The sequence below is a fragment of the Nesoenas mayeri genome (genome assembly GCF_963082525.1).
Source record: "Nesoenas mayeri genome assembly, chromosome: 4".
In the NCBI taxonomy this organism is placed as follows: Eukaryota; Metazoa; Chordata; class Aves; order Columbiformes; family Columbidae; genus Nesoenas; species Nesoenas mayeri.
In genome coordinates, this window is record NC_137540.1 from 36,324,900 (window position 1) to 36,338,359 (window position 13,460).

Sequence of the window (13,460 nt, forward strand, 5' to 3'; positions counted from 1 at the left end):
TTTGTTTGTAGTTCATTTTGGAGCTCTGAGAGTGTTGCACATATAATTCTAAAATGGTATGAAGTCATAATACAATCCATGCTGCTAGGGAGAAATCAGAAATCTGTGATCCTAAATCTGAGCAGTGATCTTAGTAAGAGAAAACAACATACAAGGCAGTCTCTTTACATCCAGGTCTTGCAAATTTGCATTTGCATTGTCATAATCCCAGAGCTAAAGTGCCCCGTAATGATAGGTGTCTCCCAAAGTTCTCTAGCAGTAGAAATGGAGAGCTGAAGGCTCTCAAAAGTGCTCTGAGGGTGCCTTTGCACATAGTTGCATTCTTGTAACCCTGGAATTAAGCTGGGCAGAGAAGCTTTTGAACCTGGTTGGCTTTGAAAGATGGTGAGGACTGGGTGAGGTGATCTTTGCTGGTTGCTATGAAGAAATGCAGCAAATAGTCCAGGAATAATATTAGAGACACTGAAAGATAACAAGTATAGGTGAAATAGACAAATAGATATATAAGTATTTATATATAATAGTTGCATGTTTAAGTCTGAGTTTCAGATGCCGGATATGTTTCTGAGCTGGTAAATCACCAAGCACTAATGAAGAGGTTCTCCTAGAAGACATTATTTCTATTATCTTCTTTGTTGGAACTAGACAACACATAATTTAGGAAAATATCCATAGGATCACAAAGGATTATTAACAAATCTTCCTGAAAATTGATGCAGTATAAATTGGTGATAGAAAGTGATGTTATACAGGCCTTTTAGATTAGAAGATCAGGGTAAAATGTATTAAATTATTGGAGGCAAGATTCTATTTACAGAAGGCTGAATTGGATGTGTGATTTTCAAAATTTTGAAATTTTTAACCCCTCAAAATTTTCCAGTGAGGCTTTGTGTCCTTTAAAAATAATAATAAAACTGATATGCAAGTTGTTCATTAGCATTTATCCTTTTGCATTTATCGGTGGTCCTTTATAGACTGCTTCGATGTAGTCTAAACATCAATGCCTATAACAACAGGTTGAAAAAACAGATGGCTTCAGAAGTCCTGTAGTATCTGTGGTCTAGAAGACACTCATTAATATATTGCCAATGGTTCCTCACAAGAGCATTCCCATTGAACATAACAGAATTTGCTCTCCAAGTAAGTATTCGCAGAAAGTCTTCCTTTATCCCTTGCTTCTGTAATGCAGCACAGGTACCTTAAAGATAATGAGCCATTTTGTCTACAATTTTACTTGAGAGGTCGATCAAATACATTTGTGTTCTTCTGCAGTAGTACTATTTGAAGGTGCTGTGGACCTGTCTGCCTGGTCCGTTTAGGTTTTTGCCAGAGGGTTAACTCTTCATGAATGCTGCTGCCATGTGGAATAAAAGTATTTTGCTGGAGCAGGTTCCCCAGGGAGGCAGCCACAACTCCAAGCCTGACAGTTCAAGAAGAGACTGGACAATGCCCTCAGACACATGGTGTGAACTGTGGGGTTGTCGTGTGCAGGGAGAGGTGCTGGACTCCATGATCCTTGTGTGCCCCTTCCAACTGAGGACATTCTATCATTCTGTTCCACCAAATAGATAAAAAAACAAAGAAAGAAACAGAAAAACGATGGTGGAGATCCTGACCCCCGACTCGTGGTTTTCTGCACCTGGTTGATAACAACAGCTTTGGTGCGTTCGCTACCGCGGGGCCCTCCGCGGGGCGCTCTCTCTCCCCGCACCGCGGCCCGCGGAGCCGGGCGGAGCGGTCGGTCCCTCCCCTCCGCCCGCCCCCCGCTCCATCCTCCCTCCCTCCCGCCGGGACCGGCGGCAGCTGCGCGGCCGCGGGCAGGCGGGCGGGATGGCGCTGCGGCTGCTGCTGGTGCTCTGCGGGCTGCTCGCTGCCTGCCAGGCGGCGGAGCCGGCGGCCGGGCCGGGGCTGGGGGGGGCGGCCAGCCGGCGGCGGCGGCTGAGCGCCGAGGAGGGCATCTCCTTCGAGTACCACCGGTACGCCGAGCTACGGGAGGCGCTGGTGGCCGTCTGGCTGCAGTGCCCGGCCATCAGCAGGATCTACACGGTGGGGCGCAGCGCCGAGGGCCGAGAGCTGCTAGTCATCGAGGTGTCCGACCGCCCTGGCGAGCATGAGCCCGGTAAGGGGGGCGGCGACAGCGGCGGGCGGCCCCCGGCCGTGCCCGCACCTGGTGGCAGGTAGCGGCGGGGCGGAGCGGGGCTGCTGCCTTGGGCCCGGGGTCCGGCGGCACTGAGGAGGTGCGGTCCCTAAAATATTCTCTCTGGTAGAGGCACCGGCTATCAACGATCGCCTTGCACTCAGCGCAAAGCTGAGTCCCTCATCTCGCTGTCGTTAGATTTAGCGCCCTGTGCTAAAATCGCGACGAAACATCCGAAGATGCAGCAGCAATCGGGAATGTACACGCTCCCATCAGCTCTGCAGGGAAGCAGCTGGTGCAGATGTGCTGAAAGGGAAGGCGTTGGCCTCCGCGTTCCCTGGCACGAACCAGACTGTCGGGGAAAAAAACCATCGAATTTGAATGTGCCTGTGTAAGGTTTGTAACACGGCCAAGCTGCCTGGAAACCATGTTACCGTGGCACACTACAGGCGTTTGCACAGATGTCTCAGGGTATGTGGTTATGTGCACCTGGGGTTTGAGACATTTTTTATAAAAGAGGATGTGATTGATGCTGTGCATTTGTTTTTACACCTACGAGTGTGCATTTTTCATCGTTTCCAATTTCAGAGTTGATAGTATCACTTATGTCTATACACGAAAATGCTCAATCTTGACAGCCGCTCAGTACCTGAGGCCCAACCATAAGCCACTTGCAGTCATAGCCTCACATTTCCCTTGGTAGGTTATAGAACAGGTCTGGAAGTCCATGATTTTTAGGTGGAGACATCACTTCTGTGGGGATTTGGTCTATAAAATGAGTGCTCAATGTTATGCTATGTGACCTGAATATAACCTTGCTTTGCATCCTCAAGAGACTTAGATTTTTACTGACTGCATTAGGACTACTGATAAAACATAGAGGTTATACGATATTTGACATAAGGAACACAGAAGAGGAAGGTAGGGTAGAAAAGCATTGCATTGAAATGGAAAATGTAGGAAATTTGAAAGATTTCTTTATGGTTTTGTGCCATATTGATATGCAGGGTGATCCTGAAGCTAACTATATACCGTCACTATGTAATTTACATTCTAGAATGACGTACAATTGCTATTGTGACTTTGTGTTACTGTCAGGGTACAGTCGCTATAGCTCATTTGGTTGGCATTTCTGTCAGGCCAGCTGAAACAGGGATAAGAGCCCTCTGTGCTATCTGAGATGGGGCTGTAGCTCTTCCTAGAGACACGGTCCTTCTCGTCTTGGTGTCAGGGGCGTGAGAAAGGGTTTCTCAATGGAAAACTTCATTGCTCAAGCAAAAGAGAATCCAGCTTTATATCAATGAGCAATAACAAACCGCAGAAAAGAAAATTTCCTATGGATTGCATCCACATACAAACTACAGTGAATGTCAGTCATTTCCTAGAATGTGCTCGGTCCCTCACAAAGGGGGCCTTATAGAGGAAAATGCCACATGTTGTAATGTCCAAATCACATGTCAGGGAATGTGATGAGTCCTGGCAATCTCTAGTGGTGGATGCTGAAAATGCTGTTTTTTGCAGAAGATTAACCAGGGTTTGAACCAGAGCAAATTCATTGTTTTCTTTAAATCCTCTGTCTCATTCTGCGAGGTGCTGAGCATTTATCGAAAAGTGGAGAACTGCTGCAGCTTTTGCTGTTTGCAGTGGCACATGAGAGAAACTCAGGATCTTTTTAGGAAGGGCAATGATCAAGGCCCTATGCCTAGTTATGGTTGTGCTCTTTGAAATAATTATAAAGGCACTGATAACATCCCTGCTGCTTTGTTCCAGAGTCTAAGCACCTAAGGTTGTATTAGAGGCATTTTCTTCTTAGTAACATGCTCTTTCTTCTGCTATGTAGTAAAAGGTAGCCCTGTTTGGTTTTCTATGTGAGCTTTTTTTTAAGCTGTGCAGTAAAAGAAGTGAAGCCTTGTACCAGCCTTGGCAGGAAAAATGAGACTGATTCTGCAGCTCTTACCTGAGGGAGGATCCTGGCTCACTCTGAACATCCACACTTGATTCCCAGGGTAATGACAGGAATAAGGATATTTTGTGTGATTAAAACTTACAGGATCAGCACCCAATTTATCTATTGTTAAAAAATGACAGAGAGATTCACAGACACACAAACATACACATAGTTATTTTTCTTTTTTTCACAACAGGCTAAGAAGTTGTTATTCCTGAACATAACATGCTCTTACAAGATATTCTGAGTGTCACATGGTTTATTTTAAATTATAAATAAGTATAAACAAAATATATGCTGTGGCTAATAGGTTTATGGTCTGCAGAGAGCTCACGCTTCTAGAAGCCTAGTGAGTATGCAGAGACAGTATCTGAATTATGTAGTGAGCTGCTGTGAAAACAAAAAAAATGTTTCTGTTCACTTAGTGAGCAAGTTGATGACAAAATAAATCAGGAAAGTGTCAGCAGAGCATCCATAAAAACACTTTGTACTGGATAAAGAGGCTTTGTACTGAGTAAATCAACTACTGCACATACATGCATACATTGCACAATCACGCGTATTGCATGGCTGTGCAGCATTGTGTGTATGCATTTGGTTGTATGCAAGCACATAAATTAACTTTTGTTTTAGAATATCAACAATTTTTGAAAATAAATTTGTAATGTATATGCAATATTTGAAAAAAATATATGAGAGAAATAGGAAAATTTTAGAAACATGCTTTAGACTTCCAAAGCAACTGGAACAAATACTTAGTGAATGAAGCAACTGGAACAAATTGTTAAGGCCTCATCTTTTGCTGAGGTAAATATGGAGTATGAAGATTTTTTCTTAAGGACCTGAATTGGAAACAAGCATGACTGCATATGAGCCAGTCTGTTTTCTTGTATAAGCATGCAAAGGGTCTTGGCAAATCTTGGGAACCCGGATTAGTCACTTGGAAGATGAGCACAGCCTTTGCTGATTTCTTCCCAGAGATGTACTAAATGCCAAAATCATGGGACTGCCTAAAGTTTCTGCACTAAGTGTTTGGAGAATGTGCTGCCTTCTCCACACTACCTGTGCTTCTCTTCTGGTTTATGTCAAACAATGTTTGGCCTAATATTTTGCCTTTTTTTTTTTTTTTTTTTTTTTTCTGCCAGCAATTTCTTTAGGCTGGTACTGCATCTGTATGGGATATTAGAACTTGCAACTGTTGATGAAAATGAAGCCCTTGAATAAGGAGAAGCAAAACCCAGAAATGAAGATATTTGAACTTTAACAAACAGTTTTGTACTAAGGCCCCTGTTCCGTGCAGATAATCTCACTTTGAGTTGTTGGGTGCTAGGCAGTTAAGGCAGAGGAAGACTTGAATGACACCTTATCAGCAGTTATGTGTAGAAGGGGTTATGTGAACCTGGACTGGAAGTGATCAAAACATTTTGGAGTAGCTTTGATTACATGAGAAAATACAATTTTGTTCCAGTACTTGCCAAAAATTAGCAAAGTTGACAGAAGATGGGGGGCAGCAAGGTGATAAACAAGGAGAAAGAGGTTGTGGGAAGTTGATGGTGCACCAAGGGAAAACAGAGGATAGTTGTTAGTAAAGCACAGTTTATTTTTGGGACAAGCTAAACAATCTTTTGCCTTAATTCAGGTGCAAGAGAATACTGACTCCCGAATTCCTCTCCTGAGAGTGGAAATAGGCTCTTGCTTTGGATATCTGATTTTCTCTTGAACAAACACCCAATGGATGCTGATCTCTTGAGGCTTTTTTATTACCATAACTAAAATTATTTTGAGCATAAGTTTGAATTCTTTAATAGCAATGAAATATGTTTGGAATAGATTAATGCCAAAAGCAGTTCCTCTGCCATTAACGTTCAACCACTTGTTTAGGCGTGCTGCCACTTCTGACTCATTTGTACCACTGATTTTGGTGGTGTGAGAACAGTCCCCTCCATTACCATTTCAATTTGAATGTGAAAATTGAACATTCTGACACTTTCAAGACTCTTAGGTATTATTTTTCTGTTTACATAAAATTTTCTCTCAACTACTTTTTTTTTTTTTTAAATACTAAGATTTTTATAGTGGTTATTTTTCAGTGATTAGTTTAGTGAAGAAATCATCGAGTTAAGGCTTATCGATTGACTGGTTATGTGTGTTACAGATGCAGACTCTGAAAATTACTTCTGCATCAAATGGAGGGGAGAGAGGATGGATGAAAATACCGATTTTATGACAACAAAATTATCTGCAAATTTGTGATGTTTTCATCAAATTGTTCATGCTAGAGGAAAGGAAACAGAAATCCTGAATATATCAGAATAATGGAATTTTGGAAACAAAATTTTTTGTAGTTTTTCAAAGTTATTTTCAGTGTTAATGACAAGCATCTTTTATAATACTTCAGATAGAAGGAAAACATTTATTTGTAGTTGACTGAGACATCTGATTTTCTAGAAAATCGTATGCTTTGGACTTGTCAGTTTTGAACAACAATGAAATGCTGTGAGCCAGGGAAGCAGGTCTTGGGTGAGGCAGGAGCACATGGCGGCTGAGGCCAGCAGCACAGTTGTGCTTCGGAGCATCTGTAGGACCCCACGGGTGTGACTTCAGTTGGTTTTATGAGGTGCGACTCAGCTACATCAATCCTTGGACCCATCACTTCATCAAAGACCCCACTTGTCACGGTGAGGAAGTGGGTTGGGTGGGTCAGTGGTGGCACTGAGCCTAAATAAGCTGCTTGACTTCCCAAATTGCAGCTTTTCTACTGGCTCCAACAAAAGCCACCCATCCTCAGGCTCTCAGTGTCTCCCAATCCAGCCCTGCAGTGCTGGAACCATTTCCTCCTGTAAAAACACGATTAAAGGCTGACTAAAAGAGAAGTGAAAATCGTGCCTTTACTGTATATTAATGAATGGGGAAATCCAAGATCTGCTGCTAATACAGAAACCATACCTAGGGTTTTTTCTCTCATTGAAGTACTCCTTCATTCAGCTGTGGGCACCAACCATGTGAGCTGATACCTTCTGTGATAAGAGACTGTGATAAGTAAAGCCAACAAATTCTCAGGGAAAAAAAATTTTGCTTGTAATGTTTGTATTTCACTTTTGCACAAAACAATTTTTTAATACTTTAAAAATCTTTGTAATTTAAATGACTCTGTAGCTTTTCCAGAAAACCATGAGTTTATTGTAATTTAAATGACTCTGCAGTCTTTCCAGAGAACTGTGAGCAAGTGCTGCTCTTTGGGGAAAAAAAAAAACAAACAAACCCAAAACAAAACAGCAGCAAACAGAAGAAACAAACGTATAGCAGGCTACTGTGATTTCAGCCCAGAGTGAGCAGGAATCTGCTGTACCCCTTGGCATGGTAGTCCTGGAGGGGGGTGACCAGTCTCCACCACTTATGGACCTGATGGGTGAACGCAGTGCTCAGGTGGGTGGCAGAGCACTCTAGCAGTGATGTAAGAAAGCGTGTGGCTCGTCTCTTGGTTACAGTGATGTCATCAGATGCAACCATTCTAATTTTATCACTTACAATTAATTTCACATGATTTTGTAAAGCTTCTTTTCCTTATGCTTGGGATTTGCAAGTAAAAATCTTGTGAGCTCTTTGATGGGTCCTGTTAATGTTTCCCAGTTTGCAGAGCATCAACAAATTGTATATGGCAAGAGCTTGTTATTAAATCTAGATATTAGAGAGTAAGCCTAATCTTTGTATGCTTTAGGTTTAAGCAAACATCACTTTTTTGTCAATGGCTGCTTGTTTAGTGTTCCCCTTCTGAAGGAAGGTGTTGAAGGATACAGACTGCTTACTGGTAAATGCAAGAGCACAGAGTTCATGTCCATTCAGCTACATTGCATAAAGGTGGGGGCTGTAAATGAGTGAATATAAGCAAAACACTTTGTATCAGGAGTACAGGAGGTGCTGTGCTGAACACAATATGCTGTCACATTTTTCTGTCACCTGTGGTTTATCTTCTCTCCTTCCTCACAGCTTATATTTGCAATCCTCTTTAAAGGTGAGCTGCTCTTTGGGCAGCGCCAAACTGAGAGCCTGAGCAGAGCAGCTGCTGGTGTCTCTGCAGGGACGTATAAAATAAAATGCAGAATAAAATGTGGTTGAGCCTGTTATTCACGTAGCTTTGTGCATTTGGATTTTTCTTTGCTTTGTGCGTCAGGGAACAGATTTTTCTTTCAGAGCTTGTGAGGATGTTCTGGCTTTCCCATCAAACACTACAGGGGATCTGCTACTGACTTGCCTGTGGGAGTGCAAATCTGGGGCTGGTTGTACCTTACTCGTTCTGCAGAAGACAGGGAGACTGTAATTAACTTTCCAGTGAAATCCCTGATGGGCTGTAGTGCACTTAAGGTAGTCCCCCGGAGTCTCCCAGCCAGGATTTGGCCTGGAGTAGTCTCTGGCAGCACAATTTTAATGCTGCCTGAATTCAGAGTGGGATGTCCAATGTCCTTTACAGATTCTGTAGGTTGTGCGGGTCTCAAGAGTGCTGTAGGATTTGCTGGCAATAAGACAGCTGGCTGGCTGTACGTGCTGAGTGAGTTTCTCAAAAACATCTGTTTTATTTTTAAGAGCCTTAGATAACTTTATATTTTTTCATCATGTACTTGGTAACACTCAGGTTTTTTAAAATAGATTTTTCTTCCTTAATACTTTCTTTCCTAAATAAATAATATACCTGAATTCATCCTACCTTCCTATTTCAGTTTTAGTGTTCAGCTAAAAACAGAGATGTAGAATACCAAGGCAAAAATCTGCTCAAAAAACGGATGAAAGTCAAGGAGATGTATGTACATTCACAGATCACATTTGCAGTTAGTTGTTAATGCCATTCACATTCCTCTTGAAGTCAATGGAAATTCACAGTGAGTGTTGTCAGGCAGCTGTGCTAGGCAGTGTCTGCAGTGCTTCCTAGAGATACAACAGTCTTACTCCAAATTGTTTAAATGGCTGAGGTATTTAAATATCTTTTTGTAAGATCACTTAAAAAAGCATTGAGAGGCTGTGTGCTACTTGCGAAAACCCTATTGAAAACCCTATGGATCACAGCTGCTGCATCTCAGAAGTTTCTCTTTTATTTGCTGGAATAACACAAAGGACAACCAAGTTATAGTAAAAAGGGTGATAATTGTTAAGAATAAACATAGCTTTACAGAAGGGAGTTGTTTTATTTTTAAGGCTTACAATTAGTCTGAGTATGTAGAGCATTTAGAGTTTGTTGATCCGATCCAGGCTGGTTTTGACAATCTCTTTTTGAAAGAGTTGATTACTTTGATTTCCTTTGAAGAAAAGAGTTGTCATCACCTCCCACATCTGTAGAATGCCTTAACAGTTTCCAGTGAAAACAGGAGGTGAGCCTGCTTTGTTGCTGATTGGGATTAAAGGGACGTTTTATTATGGTGACATTAACAAGAACTCCAGAGAATTAATGAGAAGTATATAAAGCACAGTGATTTCCTGAGATTTCATGAGGCAATTTGTTAAGGCAGTAAATTGTAATAATGTGATTTATCAAAAATTGACCTTGCTATTATATTAATTCTCAATTTACTTCATTCAGAAGAAATTGTTTATTTTTCTATAATTTAGTGATCAATATCTCAAGCCTTTAAATTATACAGAGAGTGAAAATTGCAAGACAGATCTTTGTATTTCATAATAAACACAAATTTTTGGTTGTAACAATGGACTTGCTACTAGGCTCAGCCAATAATTTAGTATCAAAACTAATTCAGAATTAATTCTGTGTTTATTCCACCTAATTTTTGGCTTCAAATGTGGTACTTGATTTAGAAGCCTACATGCTAAAATTTCTCTTTGCTCATTAGTAGGCAGACCACTCAATTGGGCTGCACTGTCCTCTGAAAATGTCTCTTTACTGACTATAGAGGAGCTGACACTGGGCAGGCTTTTAACTTAGGAACATATGCAAGAGTGTATGGATAAGACCTGAAGAATCCCAGCCTTCATGTGTCATCATGTAAAGTACCTTGTTGTGCTTTATATGCTTGCTTTGTGAAACATACTATTTATGAGCCCTATCTGATCTCAGCAGATTAATTTACATTGTTAAGTCTTCAAACCTATTTAATTCATATGTCATGTCTTTTTTTAGTCTACATTTTATTTTTAAACAAAAGTCTTGATCCTGTATTACCACAGACTCTTGCTTTTTTTTTTTTTTTTTTTTTTTTTTTTCCCCCCTGATTGGATTGGCAATTACAATGGAAAGAAGATTTGTAGCTGAATTCTCTTTAGAAATGTTGTGGAATCAAGGAGAAGTGAAAACTGCAGTGTGTACTTCAAAGCTTCTGGGTCAGTTAATTAAGGTAATAGGTAGGATCAGGAGCAGTGGAGTGAAGGGTGTATAGTTCATGTACTGCATTTTGGAGTAAGTCTCAAATCAAAAGCCAGGGTTCAGTGAATTCAGTGGGAACAGATTGTTATATTGGAAGCTTACTTTCTTGTATGCTGAGGCTAGATGACACCAAGAGTCTTTGCAGTTAAAAGTCTGAAAAAATAAAAATCCTTATCAGTAAAATGGTGGCAGGGTAGGGAGATTTGATTTGCAGTGTGATGTGAATCTGAGCTCTTTTGGTGGCCACAGATGTGTGTGTGTTAGCTCAGGTTTAAGGCTGAAAGCTGGTGCTGTACAGAGAGTGGGTTAGGGGCTCCGCAGAACAGCAGTGCTGGAGAAGGCTGCTTGACTTGCTGGGATTTGGGATTTTGGTGTCGGAGTTCTGCCATATTATGAAGAAACTAGATGACTCGATCTCTAGAGGTCCCTTCCAACCCCAGCCATTCAGTGATTCTTTGAAACGATGGTACGTACTGTGACATGATAGCTGCCCTGTGTCACTGAAGTTGTCACCTTGCTTAGTCCTTTCAGGTGCACTCTTGGGGATAAGGACTCTAGGCTACAAGTGCAGTCTTTGTCCATAATGCCCTTTGGAGTGGAGGTTTCTTGTAGTGTGCTCCTTTTGTCCTAGCTGAATCAGCACCAGACATATCTTCCCATGACAGCAGCAAGTAACGGGTTGATTGTTAGAGGGGTTTGGTTCACTGTTAGAAACATGTCTGTGTAGCTACAATGGCCAGGTAAGAGAGAAACTTGAATCATAAACCTGTGGTTGGCAGTTTGTTTGAAGGTAATAAACATTTGTTTTTAATTAATTATTTTTCTGAAGTGAAACATTTAGAAATGTATAAGCTAGTAGCTGCTTCCTGGTAGTTGTTCATATTGAATTATGAGCAAAACCTGACATACTTGTTTACTCATAAGTCCTGTGGAGCAAGCTGAGATAGTAATTCTTTGTATGGAGCTGTTAATGACCATGGAGCATGAGTTGCCTGATTTACAATGAAAGGTAGATCCTGCTTTGTCTGCAGAGCCTGCCTGCAGTGGGATTGGGAATACTGCCACTGGGAATACCTATCCTTAGGTGTGGGTCTGCCTTAATGCCAAATGGAAAGAACTGCTTGATCAGGTGAGACATCCAACTGGCCAAGGTATAATGAGCTGTTTTCTTGGCAAAGGCATCCTTGCTGTTGTATCAGTCTAATGATCCAGGAGTTTTTTTTGGTATTCAGAAAGTGTTAGCTTTCTAGCTACAAAACATGTCATTTGAATGTCCTTTTGTGTCCATCAAAAGTAAAAAGGAGCCCACGGTGTGACTGTCTTTCAGTTACATATTGCTGTTCTTCACTGTTACGAACAGTGTACTCTTTGCACATTAATTGTTCAAAATTAGCCTTTTTTCCTATGCTAAACTGAAGGTTTTATAGTTTTGGCTGGCTCTGCATTTTGGCTTACTGCACAAAAGCAGTTTTAGAACTGTAAACAAACCTGGGGTGAGTCTACAATATAAACACACACTTTTTACACATGTACAAGATCATTACTTCAAAGGGAGCTTTATGGTTATGGTAAGCTGACTCTCCATGTCAGATTTTTGACAGATATAAACTAGACAGGGGTTTCATTTCTCCTGCTGCCCAGCTGCTGAGCATCTACAGATCAAATTGAAGTCACTGGGAGATGTGAATCTTGGTTATAAGCAGGAGGCTTATAAATTCTGATGCTCAAGCCAACTTGTGTGTGTGCCCTTAAAAAAGAGGGCTAAATGTGACTTCAGTTCTCTAATAGCCTGCAGTTAATGAATGAGTGATCAAAGTTTGTGCCTTTCTGGATGAAATTTCTTCTTTCTTTTTGGTGATATCAATACACACTGAGATGGAGAGAAGAAAAAGCTATGGGGTTGGGAGCTGGGCTATCACGTGTTTATACATTGTCATTGTAGGAAGTTGTTTCACAGAGAGGAAAAGTGGTTTTGTGATAAAGGATGTCTGGCTTCTTTCCTGGCTCTACTGTATATTTCTTATCTTTCTGGAAAATAACATCCTCTCCCTGTGCCGCAGGTTCTCATCTATGTGCCTAGGTCCTCATCTTCAATGCCGCAGGTTAGTGTGTGGTTATGCCATGTACGAAATATATAAATATGCACTTGATAGAACACATGAGGTTCAGCATTTGATCTGCCTTTAAGATACAGTTCCTACCTGCTTCCTGACAGATTTTTCCTAGTAGCAAATAGCACCAATATTTGTGCTGACTCAGCTATGCTAGTGGACATAAGGTGAGGAGGAGTCAAGAATTTCTCTCTCTGTTTACCTGCTACAAATATACAATTTATTTTTGTTGTTGTTGATGATGTTTAAAAGTCTGCCTTGTTAGCAGAGGAGTGTGAAGAAAGCACTAATTCTCCCTTTTCTTCCAGTGCTGGTAGGAAGAGTGGCAACAGAGACATCTATATTTGTAAGGTTTCCATGTGTTACAGTTAGGGGAACAAATCCATAGTGGAAATAAATAGTACAAATCTTCAGTGGAAATCTTATAACATAAATCTTGAGTGGCAAAGTCTGTAAATAAATAGAAACAGAGGAGCATGAGTTCTTTGATACTCCATGGAGTGGCTGATAAAAATATATTCTGTATTATAACCGTAGCCAATACAAAGTGAAAAAGAACCTGACAACATGCTCATCTGACTTGAAAACTGAAGAACTGACTGAAATAGATGTTGTCATGGAGACAGAGAGGATTAGCAGCCCAAGACTGATTTCATTGGTCTGCTGCAAGCACAAGTTGCTTGTTTGAGTAGCATTAATATGTTGTCTCATGCTGCTTTATATGCTGAGACCATCTGGCACTAGTGGTATTTAAAGGTACAGTTCTGTTAGGGAAAGAGTTGACAAACGTAGTTTGATTTATGTTTCTAAGATGAGTTACAAGAGTCAAGAGGTCTTTAAAAAGCTGCCTCATGCACTGAAAATATTCTGAAAAGTCACAGCCTGTACAGAGATGAA

The 13,460-nt window shown here is 41.1% G+C and overlaps 1 protein-coding gene across 1 annotated transcript in view; it reads left to right on the forward strand.

Moving 5' to 3' along the window:
* Positions 1–1,829: 1,829 nt before the first annotated feature.
* Positions 1,830–13,460, forward strand: part of CPE (carboxypeptidase E) — a gene marked incomplete at its 3' end in the record, with an annotated part of 57,495 nt that continues 45,864 nt past the window's right edge. Inside the window, exon 1 of the mRNA XM_080343654.1 lies at positions 1,830–2,119. Within this exon, the coding sequence (XP_080199780.1) occupies positions 1,831–2,119 (289 nt within the window). The 5' untranslated portion in view covers position 1,830. The remainder of the gene's footprint in view (positions 2,120–13,460) is intronic.